General features: G+C 35.1%; 1 protein-coding gene across 2 annotated transcripts in view; it reads left to right on the top strand.

The window, feature by feature from the left end:
* Positions 1 to 24477, top strand: part of FAM13A (family with sequence similarity 13, member A) — a 438275-nt gene that overhangs the window by 199407 nt on the left and 214391 nt on the right. For both annotated transcript variants that reach the window (XM_012724150.1, XM_012724149.1), the window contains exons 2-3: positions 13960 to 14149; positions 21408 to 21617. In XM_012724150.1, coding sequence (XP_012579604.1) covers positions 13993 to 14149; positions 21408 to 21617 — 367 coding nt within the window. In that variant the 5' untranslated portion in view covers positions 13960 to 13992. The remainder of the gene's footprint in view (positions 1 to 13959; positions 14150 to 21407; positions 21618 to 24477) is intronic.

A 24477-nucleotide genomic window follows, 5' to 3' on the forward strand; every position in this document is an offset into this window, starting at 1 on the left:
GTGGGGAGTAGCACAGGACAAACGACGAAGTACACTGCTGAGGGGAGCAGCGGGAGGGTCAGGAGAGGTCTGCCACACCATTGTGGACACCTCCAGGCCGGGGATCGAACTCATGCAAAAGTGGCTTTAGCTTCTTAGTGCTGTGCTTTAATCCGCTGTGCCACCAGGGAGGACCCTCTTTTCTATACTTTTTAACAGGTCTTTTGAGGTGTAATTTACAGAACATAAAATATACATATCAAGCATACAATTTAATATTTTAGGTAAATTTACCAATTGTGAAGTTGTTGCAGGGCAGTGAGAGGGCTACCCCTAAACCCCCAAACCTGCTTACTTTAAATAGGTTCTTCCATCTACCACATCAAGACAAAACATGTAAGACCTTTAATGGAAAGGAACTGTAGTACAATTAGTCTGCAATACAGAAAAGTCAAAGGATATGTTTTCTAAATCAAACACCCAAAGTTACCCACCCACTTTTGTGTATGACCCAAAAGGGATTGGCCCAAAGCAAGGCCACAAGGCTAAAGCACCTTCTGGTGTGGACCCATAGAAAAGGGTCAGAAATGGCCAGACAGTCTGGGAGGAAAAGAGCAAAATCAAAATCAAGATAAATGCTGCTATAGTTACCCTCCCCATGAATCCTTCTTCCACATTTGTTTCAACTTTTCCAGGACCAAGAAACAAGAGTTGCGTCTTCACGTGTCTCACTGCTCCGTGTGCCTCCCTCAGATCTCTTTCTGGCTCTCCATCTTGCTTCCTTCCTCTTCATTCTCTTTCCAGATTCTTTTGTTCTCAGCTCAGCTCCACCCTTCTTTGGGTGGAACAGGGAACTTGGATCCTCCCCTTTTTCTGGGGACCACATGCTACAAAAATCACTGCTATTTCTAGAACATTCCATCACCTCAGTTAGATCACTTGTGCTAGATTAGTTCCCATTCCAAACCCAACATTTCCCCAAACCTTACCACACATATTCCTTAGACAAATGCTAATGTTTTTGGCATTTGCCTTTTCTGGACATTTCTTTCACTAACATATATTACATGAAATCATATATATCTCTTTACTAACATACTATTTTTGAGGTTCATTCTTGTTTATAAAAATATCAGTTTATTTTTTACACATTAGCTCATCTACTACTAAATCAGTAGAAGATTTACCAGCCGTATTGTAGTATATGTCAGTTTTGGTTTTAATTCCAAGTGCTATCCTATTATACTATATATCTTCTGTTTATCCATGCACTAGTTGATAGGGGTATTTTGAATATTCCTACAGTGACAATTTGTATGCAAGTCTTTGTGTAGACATGTATTTTTATTTCTCTTGAAGTGTTGGAGAATTTAGAGAATTTATAAATACATATTCATTGTTTTAAGAAACTACCAAATTGTTTTGCACCTATTGCACATTTTACATTCCCATTATCAATGTATTAGAGTTGCAGTATCTTTACATTGTGACCAGCATATGTATGAGATTGTCAAACCAGTTTATTTTTTAATTATAAAATTTACTGACTTTGTGGTATAATCTCTTTCTTCTTGGTTGTCTTAAATATTTTATATTTGTTATTTTTATGTTGTAACATTGCATGTAACTGACACATTGAAAATAGTTGTACACATTGAAAATCAATGTGTATATACTACATTGAGTTCACCACTAAAATTCAGTTCTATCCATCAGACCATTTTCCTCTTTGTATCAGTTTATTCACCTGCTTTTCCTCTTCCCTTTTGTTAACCACTAATGGTTTTATAATCCAAAAATTTAATTTTGTTTTATTTAGTTCACCAGTTCTTTTTCTGTTTATACCATATATACCATCTGATTCATTTCTCTAAGTGAAATACCCTTTATTTCCATCCATGTTTTAAATGCAGGATTTCATCTTTTTTTTTTTTGGTTGAGTAGTATTCCATTGTGTACATACAGCCAGTCTTCTTTATCCAATCATTTGCTGGGCACTGAGGTTTTCTCCTGTTCTTGCTATTGTAAACAGTACTGCAGAAAAACATGGGATGCATTTATCAATTCACCTAAGTGGTTTTGTAGAATACCTAGAAGTAGGAAAACTTAATTATAGGAAATTTCTGTTTTTAATTTCTTGAGGAATCTCCATATTGCTTTTTATAATGGCTGAACCAATTTACATTCTGACATTTCATTCTTTTATATGCCAAATAACTCTGTTATATAACATACCACTTTTATCAATCCACTAGTTACAGAAATTTAGACTATTTCCAATTTGGGCTATTAAACAGTATATAAGAATTCCCTTTTCTTCAACTTTTGCTTTTTGTCTTTTGGATAATAGCCATTCTCACAGGTGTGAGTGATATCTCATTATTTTCTTAACTTTTATTTTCCTAGTAATAAACAATGATAAATATCTTTTATTGTCTCTATTGGCAATCAGTATATCTTCTTTAGAGTGTCTGTTCAGACTCCTGCCCATGTTTTGGTTGGGTTGTTTGCTTTTTTGTTGAATTTTAGGATGTAAGTATTTATAAACTTAATGAGACTTATTTTGTGTCCTAATTTATTATCTTAATTTTGAATTTATCCTGAGTCCTTTAATAGATTGTGTATTCTTTTGTTCTTGAGTAAATATTCTGCAAATATCTACTAGGTTCATCTCATCTAATTTACTATTTAAGTCCATTGTTTTCTTGGTAATTTTCTGTGTAAATGATCTATCCATTGCTGTAAGGGGCTGCTAGGTTACTCTATTGAATTACTGTTAATATGTTCCTTTAAGTATATTTTATTGGCTTTATGTATTTTGGTGCTGCTTTGTTTAATGAATATATACTGATAATTATTATGTTTTCCTGTTGTATTGATCCTTTTATCATTATTTAATAACCATCTTTGTCTCTTGTTACCATTTTTGGCTACAAGTCTTAATTTATCTAATATAGTCTAGGGATTCCTGCCTTTTAAAATATTTTACTGACTTAGAATGTTAGTTATCATTCCTTCACTTAAATTCTATGCCTTTATAGTTTAACTGAGTCTCTTGTAAGCAACTTATAGTTGGGCTTGCTTTTTAATTCATTTGGCCACTCTGTGCCTTTTGACTGGTGAGTTCATCCCATTTCTACTACCATTGAGTTTATCAGAGTTGCTATTTCCATTTATCTTTAATTTTCTGATGTGTCTAATTCCTAAATTATTATTTATTGACTTTCCTATTTTCAATTTAGATAGAACTCTTTTCAACATTTTTTGTAGTGGAGGTCTGTTACTGCCAAACTCCTTCATCTTTTGTTTGTCTGTCTGCAAAGGCCTTTCTTATCTCCTCATATTTGAAAGATACAGTATTCTTGGTTGGCAGATTTGATCTTTCAATGTTTTGATGATGTTTCTCCATTCTCTCACATACTGTAAAGTTTCTGTTCAGAAGTGTGATAATGGTGTGATGGAAGTACTGTTAATAGTTATGTGCTTTTTCTCTGGGCAATATTCAATAGTATTTCTTCATCTTGAGCTCTTCGTTTTTATACTACTGTATGTCTTGGTGTAGACCTCTTTGCATTTAGATAGACAAGTGTTCTCTTAGTTTCATGAATTTGTAAATTCAGTTCCTCCTGAAGGCTTAGGAAGTCTTCCTCATTGTGTAAGCTTTTTGTTTCATCCTCTCTTCACTTATTGGGACAATCCACTATCTTTGTTTACCTTTTCTAATAGAGTCAGATAGTTCTTGCAACTCTTCATTTTTTTTTCTTATTTCTCTATTAATTTGTAATTTATTATCTTCAAATCCACTTATTTTTTTTCCATTTGGTTTATTTTCCTTTCATAGCTTTTCAAGTGCTCTTGATCTCTTGAATTTTTCACATCCTAGATCTGTTATTTTTGTTTGTTTAAAGCTTTAGTTTCTGCTCCTGATTAATTTTATTCTTTTTTTAAAAAAGATTTATTTATTTATGCATACAAAACTAGTGTACTGGCCAGAGGTGCGGGGACAGTGAAAGGCTCCACCCAAGACAGAGTGGGGAGCAGAACAGGCAGATTGACGAAGTACACTGCTGAGGAGAGCAGAGGGCGGGTGAGGGGAGGGATGCTGGGCCATGTGGATCATCTCTGGGGTGGGGGTTGAACTCATGATGAAGTGGCTTTTAGCTTCTTAGTGCTGTGCTTTAACCCTCTGCGCTATCAGGGAGGGCCCAATTTTATTCTTTTACTTATCATTTTTTCTGAGTTTTTTTTTTTTTCCTATACCTCTGGTTAACTTTTCTGAATTCTACTGTGTCATTTTGACATACCTTTCTGAATTTTCTTTTCATTGAGAGTTTTTTTGTTATAGCAATTTGAACTCCCTGATAGGAAGATATATTCCCTTTTGTCTTTATGGCTGAATTCTGGAGAGTTTTTTATCTTTGAGCTGTCAGGATTCTCTATGTAATTTTTTTTGCTCATTTTGTTACTTTAAATTTCATTAAAAAGATAATCTGTTTCAGCAACTTGGAGAATTTAACTATTTTACAGCAGGTGATGTTTTGGCTTTGATGTGACTTTCTTTGCCCACCACTGGCTTTTGTAGATACCAAGGCCTGCATTGCAGTTGCTGGGTCAGCAGTTTTGGAGAATATGTTGGGAGAGGTCCTAGTGCCCTTTACTGTACCATAAACATCTTCATTCTCAGTGATTGCAGATCAGAGTCAGTAACCTTTGCATAGTTAGTGCACTTCAGGAGGTCAATAACATCCTTGAGTGGCAGAGGAGAAACTGTAATACATACCACCTTTCTGTCCTTACTAGGGTTGGCCTGTCTTGCCAGCCAAAGCTCATTCATATGAGCTTCACCTGGATCAAAAGCATGTGTTTCACACTCTGTCTACTCTCAGCACACCATCGTGGGCAGTATGACTGTTTGTGCCCCACCCTAGACTGCAGACTCTAGGTATTTCTTTCCATCCACCTTCTGTTGATTGAATTGTCAATCTCTACTCTGTTCTTTTTGTGAAGTCTGTTGTTTTTTGAGTTGCAAGTATACCCACCCTGAGCTGCAGGACTGTCTTGATGTCCCATCCCTCTGGTTAATTGACAGTTGTTGTTATTGGGGGTGAAGCTCTCTTTTGTTTTAATGGTAACATCCTCTGTTTCAATTTTTGGAAGATTTACAGTGGCTGTATTTTCATATGCATAGTGGATATTTTATTTCCAGTTCTATATCATCTTTGGTGCAGTATCTACTCTTATCTTTGTTCACTCCTTTATTGAATCATTTGTTCTTAATACTTACAGTTCTTTTTATATGTTCTAAATATAAGTCTCTTATGATATATATATATATATATATATCCCACTGGGTGTTGGGTTTTTTCCTTTCCAAGTCAGTTCAGCCAAGACTGTTGATTTCCACTGCTGATTCCCTATGTAGCATTATTCTGCCACTCAGCCTGACCTTAGCAGGGATGGGGTAGAAGACCAGAGAGAAAGGAGCAGATCCAGAAAAAGAGTGTCACAAACACCCATTATTTTTCACTAAACTTCATGGGTTTTAATGAATGAGTGTTTTTCTATTTGTGTGTGGCATTTATGAATTTCCAATGCCCTGAAATGGTTGTTTTTGAAATACTTGTTGAGTTTTAGTATTTTTCTTAAGAACTATAAATGAGTAGCAGATTTTGACTTTTATGTAGGGAATTTATCTTTTTATAATAACTTTGATGTTGTCATAATACATGCCTGGTATGTATAATTGAAGAAGGACAATCTAGAAATCATATAAGACTCATCTAAGATTTCATAGCCCAGAAATGATTGTTTTATTTGCTTATGTTGTACAGTTTTTTTTATAATCATACAAAATTACAAAAATAGATTATCTTTCACATTAGGTTTATGCCACTTTCACCCAACCAATTAAAAGCAAATTATGAATATTATGAGATTCAATTAAAAGCAAATTATAAATATGAGGTTGTAATCATATGAGATATGCCTCTCTTTCAATATTTGTCTTTCTCCTATGCTTGGAAACCTAGACAGAGGCTGCACATTGCCAGATTTCCCTCCAGAATTTTTTTCCCCCCAATGAAGTAGCATTGGATACAGTTTAGAGTTATATGAACACATACTTCAGATGTATGTTGCCACACCACATGCCCTCTGGCACTCACAGTACTCCAATATGTTCCAGGGCACCTCCTCCTAACTTTGCTCTCTCTTTTCCCTGTCAAATCTGGTTGCCTCAATTCTATAGTCACATTTTCAGGGTTTGCTATTGTTTTGATTTTGTCTGACCAATTGTTTTATTTCTCTCTATATAAGCAAGACCATCTGATATTTGTCTTTTTCCACCTGACATACTTTGCATAGTATAATCCTTTCAAGTCCAAACATGTTGTCATTCTTTGAGTTAGTGTTTTTGCATTTTTGGGTAAATACCTAGGAATGGAATTGTTGGCATATTGTAATGAATTTTTGAGCTGGTGGGCTAGACAATTCCACATTCACACCAACAGTATGCACATTCTCACCAACACTTACTGTCTTTTGGGTTTTTGATATGGACCATTTTCTTAAGTGTGAGAATATATCTCCCTATGGTTTTGATTTACATTCCCTGCATGAGAATGAGCATTTTTCATTTCTGTTAGCCATCTGTATAGCATCTTTGGAGAAGTGTGTATTTAATCTCTTTTGTCCATTCCTTAAAGAGGGTTCTTTGTTTTATTTTTCTGAGTTGGATTATTTCTATGTAGATTCTGGTATCAACCCCTATTGGATGCATGATTTGCAAATGTTTTCTCCCCTTCAGTAGGGTGTCTTTTTGTCTTAGTCATAGCTTCCTTACTTGTGCAGCAGCTTTTTAGTTTGAGGTTGTCCCATTTGTTCATATTTCTCTTTTGTTTCCCTTGCTACTGAAGACAAATCCACAAATACATCCCTGAAGCCAGTGTCATAGAGTATTTTCCTATTTTTTCAATTCTTATATCCAAGTCTTAGTCCATTTAACTTAACTTTTATATATGGTCATGACAGCAGTCTAATTTTATTGTTTTGCATGTTACTGTCCAGTTTTCCCAACCCTATTTGTTGGAGAGACATTCCTTTCTCCAGGGAATACTCGACTCTTGTTATAAATCAACTCTCCATAAAAGTGTGGGTTTTTTTTCTCAGTTCACAATTCTACTGCATTTCCTCTGTATCAGTTATTGTTCGGTTACCTTATTTATTTGATTATAATAATAATCAAATATAATAATAATGGTTGAAGTTTGAATATGATTCCATCATTCTTTTTCCTTTTTCTCAGGATTGTTTTGACTAGCTAGGTTCCTTTGTGGTTCCATATGAATTTCAGTAATGTTCTATTTCTTTGAAAATGCCATTGAAACTTAGATCCAGATTGTCTTGAATCTGTATATTACTTTGGGTACGATGGACGTTTTAACAATTATTCTTCCAATCAGTTAGCTGGGAGTATCTTTTGAAATCTTTGTCACTTCTATTTCTTTTAACAGTGTCTTGTAATTTTCTTTGCATAGGTATTTTACACTCGTTTATTAAGCTTACTTCTTGGCATTTAATTCTTTTTGCTGTAGTTGCAAATGGGGTTGTTTTCTTCATTTCTATCTCTTCTAACACATTGTTTCCATTTGGAATGCAGCTGAGTTTTGTAGATTTTGTAATGTGTCCCGATTTATTGTTTTGATTAGAGTTTCAGTGTCTATTATGTCATCTGCAAATAGTGATGGCTTTACTTCTTCCCATTCTTTGAATGTCTTATAATTTCTTTTGCCAGATTTCTCTAACTAGGACATCCAATATTTTGTTGAATAGTCATGATGAAAGTCGTCATTCTTGTCTTGTACTACATCTTAGTTTTTCATCATTGAGTATGATGTTAGCTATAGGTTTGTCATATTTTACCTTTACTACATTGAGTTATGTTCCATATGTCCCCATTTTTTGAGGGTTTTATCATAAATGGATGTTGAATGTTATCGAATGCTTCTCTGCATTGATTGGTAGATCATGTGATTTTTGTCTTTCATTTGTTCATGTGGTGAATTACATTAATCAGTATTAATCAGAATGCTAGATCAGATTTGCATCACTTGGTCATGCTGCATAATCTTTAAATGCACTATTGAATTTGCTAAGAATTTGTTGATGATTTTTTATATCTGTGTTCATCAGTTACAGGTATGTGGGCTTCTTTTTTTGTGATGTCTTTATCTAGCCATCTAGCCATCGTATTAAGATAATGTAGGCCCCATAAATTGTGTTTTTAAGTATTTCTTCTTAAACAAAAAAAGTTTAAGAATGATAACTGTTTGATCATCTTTTGGAGATTTGGTAGAATTCACTACTGAAAAATGTCTGGTCCTGGACTTTTTTTTTTTTTGGTGGGGAGACTTTTGATTACTGTTTCAATTTTTCAATTCCCGTGCTTATAATTATTCTGTTTAGGTTTATTATTTCTTCCTGATTTAATCTCAAGTTTTTATAATTCTATGAATTTGTCCATCTCTTACAGATGTTCATAGCAATTACCTACAATTCTCTGTATTTCTGGTGTCTGTTGTAACTTCTCCTTTCATTTCTGATTTTATTGATTAGAGTTTTCTCTTTTTGTTTCATTGTGGGTCTAGCTGAAGGTATGTGCTTTATATTTATTCAAGAAATAACCGTTTGTTTTCCTTTATCATTTGGACTATCTCTTTTATTTCATTTACTTCTGTAATTTTAAAACAAAAGAAAAAGACCACATGGCACACTTTAAACCTTAAAAACAAGATTATTTCCTTTTGGTTTTGGTTTTGATCTTTTTTTTTTTTTTCTAGTTACTCATGGTAAAAGATAGTGCTTTATTTATTGTTGCTCTTTCTTATTAATGTGGGCCTGTATTGCTACCTACTTACTCTCAGTAACACTTTTGTTGTGTCTGATAGCTTGTGATAGCTCCTGTGTTTATTTTTGTTTTGTCTTTAGGTATTTTTTAATCTTTTCATTGATTTCCTCATTAACCCAACAATCAGTATTGTGTTGCTCTGTCTCCACATATGTGAGATTTTCTTCTTCTCTTTGTGGTTGTCTTTAGTGGGATACCATCATGATCAGAGAAGATACTTGATATCATTACATCTTCATGAATTAATGATTCAACATGTGATCTGTCCTAGAGCATGCCTCATGTGAACTCAAGAAGAGTGTGTGCTCAACTTTTGGGGTATACAGTGTGGCTCTAATTTTGTTTTTAAGGCTAATGGGATCCGTGTTGCCTAATTCTTAGTTTAAGGCTTATTTTTTCCCTTGTTGATTTTCTGTCAGCTTGCTCTGTCCATTCATGAAAGTGTGTTGTCAAAACTCTACCTCTTTTGTGTTACTGCTAGTGTCTATTTTCAGATTTGCTAATAGTTGACTTGTGTGTTTTGATGTTCTTATGTTTGGTTTATATAGGTTGATAAATGTTGTTTTCCTGATATATTGTTCTCTTTATCATTATAATGTACATCTGTCTCTTATTAGACTACATTTCCAGGTAAAAAAGCCATCTGGGTTTAGTATAAGTATATCTGGCTCTGTTTTTTTTTTGGGGGGGGGTTCCATTTGCTTGTAGGATTGTTTTCTAGTCATTTACTTTGCATATCTGTTTATTTTGAGCTCAGAGATGTGCCCTCTGAAGATAGAAAATAGTTGGGGTTTGTTTTCTGATCTAATTACCCACATGAGCCTTTTAATTGGTGAGTTCAGTCCATTTAGTCCATTTATAATTACATTATAGAGTTTGCTGTGCCATTGTATTTTTAGGTTTCTAGTTCTATCAGTTTACTTGTTCATTTCTTTGTAGATTGTTTTTTATTTGATTTAGATAGGAAAACATCAATATTCTTATAGGGATGTCTTAAGTGTTTGCAGACTCCTTCATTTTCTGTTTGTCTCAGAAGGCCTTTATTTCATAGTCATGTCTGATGGTTATTCCAGAATATAGTATTCTTGGTTGGCAGGGTTTTTTAGAAGATTTATTTATTTATGCTTACAAGAACTGGTGTGAGGGGTAAGAATATTTACCAGACACAGTGTGGGGGGAGAAACAGATGGATCTACTGATATACATTGCTGAGGGGAGCAGCAGACAAGACAGGAGAGATCTGCTACACTCTGTAGGATCCAACTCATGCTGTTGTGCTGGATAGCTTCACAGTGCCATGTTTTAACTCCTTGTGCTACAAGGAGGTCCTGGCTGGCAGTTTTTAATCTTTATATATTTTGCATATATCACTGCATTCTCTCCTTGCTTGACTGTTTTTTATCAGAGAAATCTGAAGTAAGCATGGTAAGAGAATTAATGATTGCTTACTTTTTTTCTTTTAACTACCTTCACTATTTTTTCTTTGTCTTGAATTGTTCATAATTATGTATTAGTGTAGGTCTCATTACATTTACATAACCAATTGTCCTTTGAGCTTCATGGATATGTACATTTTTTTTACTTCCCAAATTTGGGAAGTTTTCCTCTAGTATTTATTTGTAACATTCTCTGTTACATCATTCTCCCTCTTCTGGAAATAATCAAGGAAGCAAGGAGACTTTCTCCACTAATGTCATCTTGAATAATCTTCCCCACCATTATTTTCCCATAACTGAAGTTCTGTAGTTCTAAATTGCTATATTTTTAATACCTTAGATATTAAGTTAGTAGTTCAGATATAAACTCCTAATACCATCTATCACTTCCTGTCAGCTGACTCCTTTACCAAATATGCCAGATAAGCAAAATTTTATAATACATATTTTTTGGTCACAGAAGAATTTCAGATAGCTCTGAAAATTTAGCTTTTGTTTCATTGTGGTTGAATTTAAGCAATATTTCCTTTCTTTTTTTTTTTTTTAAGATTTATTTATTTATTCATACAGAACTGGGTACAGGCCAGAGGTGCAGGGGCGGTGAGAGGATTCACCAGAGACAGAGTGGGGAGCAGAACAGGCAAATCGACGAAGTACACTGCTGAGGGGAGCAGCGGGTGGGTCAGGAGAGGTCTGCCTCGCCGTGTGGATCACCATCTCCAGGAGGGCGGGGTTGGAACTCATGGTGAAGTGGTTTTAACTTCTTAGTGCTGTGCTTTAACCCGCTGTGCCACCAGGGAGGGCCAATATTTACTTTTAAGTGAGGATTAACTTGAATTAGATTACAAATTAAAAATAATATTCAGATGTTTATTTATCACTATAATTACATATAAATTCGCTACGTATCGAAGGTCTATATGAGGTAAACATAATCACTTCAAAATCTGATTTGTAATCACTTCAAAATCTGAGATTAATTAAGCATCTCTTACTTATCAACTTTTTGAGCTATAATGTCACGACTGCTTGTTTACATTGCATATTAAAAGGATTTACAACACACTATTTGTGTTCTAATAATGAGAAGGGTGCTTAGTAGAGAGAAGTAAATTCAAGGTTTTTAACTCACAAATGGAAAGAATGGGAAATTCTAAGAAAACGAGGAATTCTTATAAACATACTATTTTATTTTTTATTATTTAATTTATAGATAAAAGTTAATACATTTTGAACTCCTTCTCCCACTTGCTCCCCTTTTTCAGTATTTAAACTTACATATGCATAACATTTAATCAAACTCATACTTTTAATCCTCTTTACCCACCTTAAACAAAAATTATCTTTAGTCATTTAAAAGTCACACATATATTTTATTAAGTAAAAGATAAATGGATTATTAGACTACAAACTACCAACCAAACAAACATGCCTTAACCATGTTATCTGTTTCAATAGCAGCTTTTTTCCTACACATAACTTGAGTACAGAAATGGTTAAATATCCTTTTTTTTTGAGAAATTAGAATAATTTCCTAGAAAAAAGTTGGTGATGAGGATAGGGGCTGTTCTTATTCCTGTGTGTAGGAACTCATTTCAACTTCATGTTTCTATAAGATAAAAATCTCAGGCTTTAAGCCAACACTTGATGGCTGACCATAGATGGATATATCCAGGAGGGGAAGGAGAGAGAAAAGTAGAAAGGGAGGGAAAGACCCAAGGGTGGGAGGAGAGCACAGTGGGCCATGGTAGAGGATTGTGGGGAATCTAGTGGTGAGAAACTGGTGACCACACCTGAGGGGAGAAATCCTGTATTGTGAAAAAGAAAAGGACATAAAGGTATGTCATTAATTTAAACAAATTTTAGAAACTCATAATATCCCCATTTTGTATATGGAGAAACTGAGAAATAGGGAGGTTAAATGAGTTGTCCAAGGTCCATAGCTATTTTGATTAGAATGGGATTTAAAACAAGGTCTAGTTCCATATACTTCTAAACTTTAAGAAAATAATAAAGAAGTAAGATTAAACTTGTGTAATTTAATAGCATATTGTTAGCTGGCTTTAATGTTACACTTCAGACATTTCAAGTCTCATTGGTTATATAGGTGCTAACTGGTTGATTAAAAATTTCAGTCAAGTAAATTGATGTTTTTATACTGGGAAGACAAAACTTTTAGCTGTTCCAAATTTGACTTAGTAATTTCATTGTTAACAGAGATCATAAATACTGCCCTAAGGTAACTGACACTATGCCTTATACTAGAATACTAATAGATAATAAATCTATATTGATTTATTATACACCTACTGGTATTACGATGCATTAAAAATGCAAATATTTCAATGAAAGTTCATCTGGTTGTATACACTCTTAGATTTAAAATCTAGTTGCAATTACAGACTCCCTAATCAAAATCAAGAATGTAGAGTTAAGTTTGTTTAATTGTTTTGGGTCACATATAACATTTTCCATGTTTTGTTACTGTAATTTTTCCATACTATACACTATATATAACTGTAAATTAAGGGGAGAATTAATTGGCTTAGAGTAGAATGAAATCTTGTCTTACCACTTCTGTGACTTTTGCCAAATTACTTAAAATCTTGTCTTTGTTTCCTTAACTCTAAACCAGAGAAATCTAATACTTTCAGATTGTCACACTACATGAAGTTGTACTTAACATACAAATACAAAGCTCTATTAGCTTGCACTTAGGTTAGATGCTAGTTGCTAACGTTCATTCTCAAAATATGAAAAATTTCTGCAATCCACCACCTCTATTTCCTAAATTTTGCAATCTTTTCCTTGTTTAGACTTACAGTTATATAGCGTTTATGTTGGATACATGCTTTAAAAAGAAAATTGTTGAGTTAGACCATATTAAAATTTATAAACTTCCTTGAGGTATACATTTCTGTTAAAAGAAAATAAATTCATATAAGTTTTATGTCATAATAATTTGAGTTACTTGAATATAAGTTGTATGTTAAGCTTCTATTATATACAGTTTTGTTGAAAATGTTTAAATCAAGACTACCTAACGTTTTGCTGTTTTGGAGAGAGCATTTTGAACCTCAGTGAGAATTGACTTAAGTTATGTGCCACAGTATTACTGAGATACTCACAAATATAGTCAAGTCATAGAACTAAGTGTCCAACTTGGCATTTATATATTTTTTCCCTAACATTTCAGTGAAAGCTATCTTAAAATGACATCCAGATTAAGCTTCATCTTTGAAAACATCTTATTGTTTCTGATGATCATGGGGTCTCAATGTTCTTAGGAATGTTTTGTTTTCCTGTTAATAACCAGGTACTTCCGAGTCACACCTTGGTTGCTGTAGCAATATATCTTAGAAACCGCACTGTATTGCTCCCTCTCTTAGCTACAGTTAAGTTCTGGTTTCAGGTTTCTCTGTATTTTTTCACTCCTTTTAACCATTCCCAGTGTGCATCATTCATGATATTTAACAACAACTGAGAGAAGAGATTGTGATTTGAACTGAAGGAAAAATAAGTGTAGCCCACTGTATATCTTAAAACGTTTGCATTTTTATTCAGGTGTTTTCTGCTGTCACCATGCAACCTCCTGTGGTAAATATGACTGACTGCTCTTTTTTCTTTAACTCTTTTAAGCAAAGTAAAGCAGCAGTTCGGCTGAAAGAAGACATGAAAAAGATAGTGGCAGTGCCCCTAGATGAGCAGAGGAGACTTACCTGTAAGAAGCTATTTGGAGTCAGTCTGCAAGATCTGCACCAGCAGGGACTCACTGAGAATGGCATTCCAGCTGTAGTGGGGACCATAGTGGAGTACTTGACAAGGCATGGTAAGACAAGGCATCTTTTAATTCTGATGTTCTTAACAGTTCTTCATACAAGAAGAATTTTGTGTGGATTCTTTCATGATATGTTATTAGAATTTGTGTAATGTGCACAGGACATTGAGAACATACCTTTCAGTTTACTGGGAGCAGATCAATCACTTTTCATTAGTGAGGTGTTCTGGTTTGAAATGCTTCCTAGTTTTAAGTGCTAAAATATACTGTTCTAATATTAATAGTGTGTTCTCTTGAATCATTAAATTCTTATTGGTGGTTCACAATACTGAATGTCCTAAAAGATTTTTCAGATAGCTCTTTCAGCTGAGACCAATCATGAACTTATTGAATATCTTGATTTCCTTTAAGTACAGTAGCAAATACCCCCCAAATCTGATAGATAACCTCCTTGATTGGGGTCTCATTCCTTTTGGAGTCATAAAATTAAGCATATAAAGTAAACTATAGACTTACAGTAAACTGCATGATAAAAAGATAAAGTTTACCCTTCATTATTGAGAGCTGTGTTCTTCATAACTTTTCATGACTTTATTTAAAATAGTACCTTGAAGCCTAGGTTATTTGAGACAGTGCTTCCATGTGCCCAACACTTATCCTTTTCAGATTCAGCAGTATGGTGGGAGCGCTCTAAGCTATTATAATAAGCATCAACAAACTTTTTATTTTTAATAATATAATAGTTTATTTTTACATCATTTTGTGCCTTTTTCTATCGTAGCAACAAACTTTTAAAGATTTGGGAGAGAAATCTTCTGAGAGAAAATCTTAGAATGGTCACCATTTCCTATATAGAAATAGCATCTGTATACTAATGCAAGACTGCAAAACTCATTGCAGAATAAAATACAACAAAATAAAATAAAAATCTTGATGCTTCAAAAATTCTGTACTTTTTGCATTTTGTTTTAGCCCCTTTTCTCCCCAACAAGTCCATTGCCACTGCTAGAAGAAACCTCCATTGGAAATAGTAAGAGGCACAGTGTATCTGTTCCTCTATGGGAAGTATGTCAGAAGGTCAGGTATCTTGTGTTAAGTGAGAAAAAAAAAATAGCTATTTGTTCTGGTTCCTAGATGTGTAGATGATAAACTGGCATTTTGTTCTGAAAAATTGAAAACCAGCCTTGTATCCTCATCTCCTAGGAGTTACTATTTATTTATTTATTTATTGAAGGAAATGACCTTTAGAAGGATGAGATTCTTGGAAAATATGTCTTTTCAGATATGTTATATAGACACAAAAAATGATAATACACAGTATGATATGGAAGAAATATTGAATCTTGATCTACAGGTAATTAGAACTTTCACAGGACTCATTTACACAGTTGGTATTAAATAAAACTGTGTCTTACTGATTGAGATACAAATGGTTCTCTAGGTAATTCATTTAACATGTTAAATAGACTTGTTTGGCATTATATACTTGGAGTATACAAGGTATAACTATCTAAAGCAACAATTTCAGCTTTTCCCCAGTAATGATGGAATAATAACCTCTTGAGTTTATTCTCTATGTAAAATCATTTTACATTTTTAATTTCATTAATCTTTAACTGGGGATGTAATAGAATCACTAGTGGAATTTTCTCAGACACATATGCATTGGTGATAACCCAGAGCCACTGAATCAGAATCTTGACAAGTGAGACTAGGGCACTTACATTACTTTTGAAAGGCTGCAATGTTAATTAGCATGTCAACAATTAGTCTCTTACTGTATTTGAAAAGATTATTGAAAGATTTCAGCACAGTAAAAGGATGGAGAGATCCAGCAAAGTTTCTGACAAGCAAGAACTTTATTGTGTTCCTGGGCCAGGTTTCCTGACCCCCTAGAGTGGAAGTCAAAGAAGTTGCTCTCATTGGGGTGGGGGGGCACAGGTGAGCTTTTATAGGGTATTGAAGTTGCTATTTTTAGACTGTTTTGTAAAGGAGGCAGAATTGGTTCCCGGAATACAAGTGGTAGCAGTTTTAAGTTCCTCTTTCCTATCCCAGCCTTACCCCAGCCTAAACCTAAATTATGTTATGTTAGTAAGCCAAAGAGCGTATGTAACTTTGAAGGGTGGTAGGAAGTTTGAAGCTACCGCAGTTATTTTTATTTCATTATTTTGTAGTTTTGGCAACCCCAAAATGAATTGGATTGTGGCTGTGGGTCCTCAGTAATGAACTTAAACTGAACTTTTTTCTTAAAAAAAAAAAAAAAAAAGTAAGGGCCCTCCCTCGTGGTGCAGCAGTTTAAAACATTGCACTAAAAAGCTAAAGCCACTTCAGTATGAGTTTGATACCCGCCCTGGAGGTGATCCACATGGTGTGGCGGACCTCTCTTGGCCTGGACCTCTCCTGGCCTACCCGCTGCTCCCCGCAGCAGTGTACTTTGTCAGTTGGCCTGTTCTGCTCCCCACTCTGTCTCTGGTGAATCCTCTCCCAGGCCCTGCACCTCTGGCCTGTATACACAAATAAATCTTTAAAAAAAAATTTTAAAAAAAGTAAGATACGTTTTTCTCCTCAAAGAAAAATATAAGTTATAGGGCATATTATTATGCTTTTTTTTTTCCTTTTTTCAATTTTGTTACTCAAAATCCCCAAACTAGTAGTATGTCAAAGCATTCCTATGAAAAAGTACAAACCAGTCATAAAAACCCAATATTTGGGCTCTCCCTGGTGGCACTGGGGGTTAAAACACAGCACTAAGAAGCTAAAGCCACTTAAGCATGAGTCCAATTCCCAGCCCCGAGGTGATCCACATGGCGGGGCAGACCTCTCCTGACCCGCCCACTGCTCCCCTCAGCAGTGTACTTCGTTGGTCTGTCTGTTCTGCTCCCTACTCTGCCTCTGGTGAATCCTCACACCGCCCCGGCACCTTGACCTCTACCCCAGTTCTGTATGCATGAGTAAGATTAAGATTTACATCTTAAACAAACAAAAGCAATATTATGTATAGTTTTCTCACAATGTTAATAAATAGAATATTTTTTAGATTATTCATTGATGAGACAATAGCATGATATGAAAAATTCAAGTTCAACTACTGTTCATGAAAATAATAGTAAATTTTGTTAAATAAATAATATGCTGACCACCTTACTGGATTCCTTCTCTTATGTTAGTAATGCTGTTTAAATAGTGTAGGATCTTTGAATCACCACCAGATGTCAGCACACACTTATGTTACTGTTCTGGCCCAAACTGCCAGGTACGCTAATTCTGACTTCTGGCACATTTGTTTTCAAATGATATATCCATAGCATTTTTAAATAAATATTTTAACTCTACAAAATTATGTCAGTGGTATATATGTTACTTAGTATGTGTGTGTGTGTATATATATGCATATATATATATATATATATATATATATTTATCAACCACTGTTAAAATTACTATTTCCTGATAATTAAACCTTTATTTCTTGAATCTCAAGAATCTGTTAGTATAGATATATTCTAGCTTCAGGAAGCTTTCTAAATCCCTCCATCTGAAAGTTTATGTAATAATCATAATTGCTTAAAGTATTAGAGAAGGAAAATTGATGGCACAGTCTGGTAAGGCTCATGGGTATCAGCCATAAGTTTTTGGAACTTTTAAAAGCTGCATGGGGCCCTCCCTGGAAGCACAATGGGTTAAGGTGCATCACTACAAGCTAGCCTCAGCACCTTCAATGCCAGTTCTATCCCTGGCGCAAGAGGTGACCCAGGTGACGCTGCAGACCTCTCCTGTCTCGCCCACTCTCCTTTGAGCAATGTACGTCTCAGTCTGCCTATTCTGCTCCCGCTCTGTCTCTGGTGAATCTTCACCTCTGCACCTCTGGCCTGAACCCCGGCTCTGTATTCATAAATGAATAAATCTTTAAGAAAAAAAAATCTGCATGGATTCTTTTCACCAGAATGTAGTACTTTCACATCCAGGGTAAACTGTCCTCTCCTTGAAAACCTTAAGACTAGTTTGCATAAGAGAAGAGAGTTGAGGGAAAAGGGTTGTTCTGTTAAGTGTAGTGGGAGCAGAAAAATATGGTTGAGAAGCATTAATATCACTTTCTATTGCGTATATTATCTCACCACTAATGAGGCTTCAGCACCTTGAAGACCAAATCCAGTTCTTAGAACTGGGTGATTATTTTGGAATAACTGGAAGTATATTTATTTTAAGGAAGATTCATAAAACCTTGAAGAGAAGAAAACTTAAGAACAAAATCAGAAAAAAACACTGTGGACTCATAGCTAGGAGCATTTGTTGACCCAAAAATGGGCTCAAGGCCTGGGTTGATATGAGAATAGTATACAAAATTCTAAATTTTCAGGACTTGGGCCTTGTTCAGGGATAGGATTCTTTTATTGGCTGCTATGTGCTTGATGTCATTCTACATTTCTGAAACTCACTTAAAGCTTTGTAAAGCAGAGGAAATAGACTTGGGAAGCTTTAGCAATGACTAAGCTGCTGCTGGTCAGGGTAGGCTGGTATTCTGCATTATTAGGGATTTGGTATATCATATTATTTATCTGTTGTTGCATAACAAATTGCCCTAAAACACAGTATATTAAAGCAACAATATTTATAATCAGTGGACATAACATAATTGTGTCTTCTGCCTCAGGGTCTTTTAAAAGGCTGCTGTTGGGGTGTCGTCTTAGACTCCAGTCATATCAGGATGTGACTGGGCAGGGGTCATGTCTGAGCTTACTTAATGCCTGAGCTTGTTGGCAAGACCCTGTTCCCTGCACTCTACTGACTTGAGGGTCTCAGTTACTCTCCATCTATGACCAGAAATTGCATTTTTGTTCCTTGCTACATGAACCACTCCACAAAGAAGCAAAAAGAAAAAAAAGGAGAAAAAAAGCAGTAAATTTTTCAGCATGAGCAAGCAAAGAACAGGGGGAGGAGGTGAGGGGACACAGTAAGATGGGTATCAGTCTTTTATAATTTAATCTCAGCATTTTACTATATGCTCTTGCTTAGAAGGTAGCCACTAGGTCCTGCCCAAACTCAGTGTGGGATTATGCACAGATGTGGTTACCACAAGATGGAAACCTTTGGGCTGTTGGAGAAGCTGCCTGACACACCTACTCACTGGTATCTCTCCTCTCATTAGATGGTACCCTGGCCGTGTGGGCTGTTGAATCTTTTTAATATTCCTATTTTCACAGATAATTGTTGGTAAAATCGGGACTAATGTTCATCCCAACTTTTGGTGACATTCTTCCACAACCAAATAGTATGTATAAGTGAAAGATATAAACTTCTCGTCAGACTACATTATCTATGAAGATAATGGTAGTGTTTGAAATTTATTACTTACATTTTATTTAAATAAAGGACTCATAAAATATCAAACTACAAAGTAAAATGAAATTAGCTTCTCATACCTCAATAAAGCTGAATTTTAAAAATAAAGAGAAGATTTCCTTCTTTTTCTTAAGAAAGAATACTTGTAAGGACAAAAAAGAGTCAAGTGCAAATATAAACAAACACCTCCAATCTAAAAAATTCTATTAGGCTTCAATGCTTGCTTTATTGCTAAACTCACCATTAGGCCCTCAAAAGAAGAGTGGTGAGTTGCGTTCTTAGGCTTCTCTTTCTTAGAAAGATTTTCTTATACGTTCAGTATCCCTCCATGCCTGACTTTTGATTTGTAGAGTCTTTATGAAACAGCAACTAAGCTGGAAGCCATTTGCTATCCTAAACTAACTTCCCTCCACTCTGACTTCACTTTATCTTCTGCAGTACTTTTATCTGACTCTTAGTTTTTAAAGTTGACTTTCAACCTTTCTTCTTTTTTATTTCCCTTTTCACTAAGTAACCAGATTATGTTTATTCTCTCTCTTCATTTCTTTCTTTCCTACATAACCTCTATGATAGTGCATTACAGTGGGGTGTAATAAGCTCTCTGCCTGTTCTATCTTCTGACTCTTAACTAGCTGTATCCCCATTAAGCCTTGATTGCATTGTAGCTGTATCCCCATTAAGCCTTGATTGCATTGTACCTTTCCTCCCACTTAATGTCTTAATGATAAAGTCTTCACTCTTTAATTTGACATTCACAGCCCTATCCCATTTCTTCCATTTTGTCATCCCATTGCCCTAGGACTTAAATATTTCACATTTTTATCTACCTTCCTTCCTTTATGCTGTCCTGTCTCTGCTTCTCCATTCACGTCAGGGGTAGGTAGATCTAGATCAGGGTAGGTAGATCTAGGTCATGTGGGCTGTGATGTTTAAAGCTTTTGAGGCCTTTAAGAAAAAAGAATATGAAATTAAGAATACAGAATTAGGAACAGCAGGGGAGCGAATAATCCAAATAAAGGAGCCCTGAACCTTAAAAGAGATTAGTGTCAGAGTACACCAACCCCGGTCCTTCCATGTTGCCTTTACTAAAGATTTTGCAGAAGAACTGAAGGTAGGTCCATGAAGCCCTCTCTTCTGACATGGCCAAAACTGATGTCTTTCACCAAGTGACAGAAGGTGGGATCTGCTCTTCTACCCCTATATATTCTCATAATCTTCAACTATGAGTTCAATGATTACTAAAGAAATACTGCTTGCTTCTTAATTAAATTATTGTGAAGTACATCATATGTATTTCAGAAATTTATTATATTCATGTTATTTTTAAAAACAGTTCTTAAAATGCTGAACTGCTGTGGAAGGCTAGGGGAAACTTCTGTGAATGTGCCGTGTGGTGTATAAATAGAATTTTTTTGTAAAGTAGGATATGTTTATTGTTTATATATCCTAATCTTATGGGGGTTTAATAACGATTGTATGTGATCTTTCTAGTTAATATGCAGTATATATGAAGAATTATTATTCTAAGAAAACATTTTTTTTTAAAGATTTATTTATTTGTGTATACAAAACTGGGGTACAGGCCAGAGGCTCAGGGGTGGTGAGAGGCTTCACCAGAGACAGAGTGGGGAACAGAACAGGCAGATCAACGAAGTACACTGCTGAGGGGAGCAGCGGGCGGGCCAGGAGAGGTCTGCCGCACCTTGTGGTCACCTCCAGGGCAGGCGGGAATCGAACTCATGCAGAAGCGAAATTAGATTCTCAGTGCTGTGCTTTAACCTGCTGCGCCACCAGGGAGGGCCAGAAAACATTTTTATAAAAATAAACTTTTTCCAATTTGATAATTATTATATTGAGAAAATCCTATATTGCTATTTATTGATTTTGTTGTTCTCATATTAGAACAAGTTTGGTAGAGCTTGCATCTGTTTGGGAGCCACCCTTCCTTATCTCTACTCTGGTGTTCTAGGACTCACTCATGAAGGCCTTTTTAGGGTGAATGGCAACGTGAAGGTGGTGGAGCAACTTCGGTTGAAATTCGAGAGTGGAGCTCCTGTGGAGCTGGGGAAAGATGGTGATGTCAGCTCAGCGGCCAGTCTGTTAAAGCTGTTCCTGAGGGAGCTGCCGGAGAGTGTGATCACCTCAGCATTGCAACCTCGACTCATCCAGGTACTTCAGGGTAAGTACAGGAAATCCTTTTAGGAATTGAAATTATTTTTCAGTTGCAAATAAACACTTCAGTATTAATTCTCTACATTTTAAATATTGAAATAAGTTTTTAATTATTTGTGCTGTTTAAAAGCCACCATCTTGCTATTTTATTCTAGGCCATCATTTCTCTAAAATAATATTAAACTGATTATGAATATATTATTAAAATGAATTTCTAGAACCAACTACATATGAATATTTCAATACCATAATTTGAAAATCTCTGGTGCTTTTGAGTCAGAGAAATTCTTTACTGACTAGTGAAAGCCTCAGAAGGAGTTGAGAATGACATCAAATTCTGTGTAGGAAATATTGAGTAAATTGTATTTGGCTAGTGATCTTTGAGACTGAAAAGTCTTTACTTGGAGACTGGCATGTCTTCACTTTCTCATGGGCAAGACTGAGCCTAGAATAACTGTATTCATTGTGTGAGGTAAAAGTTGATTTTTTAATTGTAGTTTGAAGTGATTTTAAGTGAAAAAATTCATTTTTAAGTGCAATAACTAAATGCAGATGTAATGTTTGAGTTCTCACACCTAAGTGTAATAAAAAAGTGACTTAACTGTGAATAACCATTCCTTTCTTGAAATAAGTTTTCAATTATTTATTTTTGCCAAGTTAGCATGAAAAGGGAAAAATGTATATGAATGTTAGTTGCCAGATTAAGAAGAATGTAATTTAAAACTATATTCCTTTTAAAAATGTGATGTAATTGTTCACATATAGTTACTGAATAATGAGATATGTGAAACTGTCATGTTCTGTGTTTTATATTATTGACAAAAATAGACAAGCAAAAATTGCTGAATTGTATGTTGGTTCTGGTATTGATAGGACTTTTAAACTTTCTATGTCAGCAACTGATGTTTGATAAATGATGTAAGTTGGAGGACCGCTTATTAAAAACTGAACTTTTTCATGTTTTCAGGTATATTTCAAGAGGTAACCATTGCTCCTGTTTAAATGGTTCTTACTAGGAATATTTTATCCACTTTATCCATTCCTATCGCTATTTTATGTCATAGCGATAGGAAGTTTAACATAAACTCCTAAAAATCACTATAAAATAATTGCTAGAAAAGATTTAAATATTGTGTTTAATATTAAATATTTAGTAAAAAGTATTTAGAATTGCCAAGAGTCTTTATATCCTTGATATTACATTTTAATATTAAGAAACTGATATTACTATTTGTGAATTCCAAAAACTCTTACCATAGTTTTTAGAATAGTATTTCACTGGGTATTGAGATTTCACTGTTGCATATTTTATTAACATTTACATTATAGTAAGAGTTTGTTACAAATTAGTAATTTTATTGGATAATGAAAGTATCCTGTTATTTCTGTTAATCTTACATTTTTGCATACTTTTTAATTTAGACCTGTGTAAATTATCTTCTTCCTGATATATTTCCTTGTTGGCCAAAAAGTTGATACAAATATTAAAAAGTAAGTAGTATCATTGTAAAATTGAGTCTGTTTTATAGCTATCCTCTAGGGATATGTAATTATATACTAGTAAATTCTGAATGAAGCAGAGAAAGTAATTTGTGTTTTATTAGTAGTATCCTTTCATTTATTAAAAACCTCTGGGGCTAATCTGACACCTTCTATAAAGCAGTAATGGAATACCTACTGCTTAGGTAAGTTGTTAAGTTCAAGCAATAAAATATTATATGTTAGTTGTCAGATTACGTCGCCTACATATGATACATTTTTCTCTTTAATAATTCTGATAGAAAATTTTTAAAAATAGAGAGCACTTCTGCTGGTTTACCCATATGTGGTATTCTCACATCAACTGATCACCAAAAGTTGAAGGTAGCAAACTTTTTAAAAGCCAGTGAATGTCCCGCTTAAGCAGGTAGAGCAGTCTCATTGCGGTCTAACATTAACTTTGATACAAACTTGTTTTGAAAGTGTTTCCTTAGTAAAGTCTACCCTGCTTTCACTTTTTTTTTTTTAAGGTTTATTTACTTGTGCATACAGAACTGGGGTATAGGCCAGAGATGCGGAAGGTGAGAGGCTTCACCAGAGACAGAGTGGGGAGCAGAACAGGCAGATCTACAAAGTGCACTGCTGAGGGGAGCAGCAGGTGGGTCAGGAGAGGTCTGCTGCGCCATGTGGCTCACCTCTGGGGCAGGCGGGGATCGAACTCATGCTCAAGTGGCTTTAGCTTCTCAGTGCTGTGCTTTAACCCCCTGCTCCACCAGGGAGGGCCCTATTTTTTGAGTTCTGTTGCAGCACTATGCCAGATTCCTTTTTCTTTTTTTAATACTCGTAGTACCTTCAAATTATATCCTGTGTAAAGAGTAAGCTATCTCATAAAAGACTTAAATCTCTTCCATTCTTGATCGTATGAAATGCTGGAACTCCATTTAAGTATTTTTTCAGATATTGAAGCTAAACCAGATTACCACTAAGGATCATCTAAACAATGGACACGAGCATCCTTGCTGCTGTGGAACATCACTTCAGTACCCTCAGTGTGCAACACCTTTCAAGTTCTTGCACGTGTATAACAAATATTTTTAATTTGTATAACCTTACATTTGCCTAGCATCTAAATCTCGAGATCTTTTATTTTCTTTTTAGTTAGCAAATCTCTGTATCTGCATACAAAGTATTTATCAAAAATTTCTATTAAAGTTGATTTCTGCCAGAACCTTTTGCTTCTGTCAGAGGCCTTGAGGGGAGCAGCGGGCGGGCCAGGAGAGGTCTGCCGCGCCTTGTGGTCACCTCCAGGGCAGGCGGGAATCGAACTCATGCAGAGGCGGCTTTAGATTCTCAGTGCTGTGCTTTAACCTGCTGCGCCACCAGGGAGG

This window comes from Condylura cristata, unplaced genomic scaffold (genome assembly GCF_000260355.1).
Source record: "Condylura cristata isolate star-nosed mole 26May11 unplaced genomic scaffold, ConCri1.0 scaffold00012, whole genome shotgun sequence".
In the NCBI taxonomy this organism is placed as follows: Eukaryota; Metazoa; Chordata; class Mammalia; order Eulipotyphla; family Talpidae; genus Condylura; species Condylura cristata.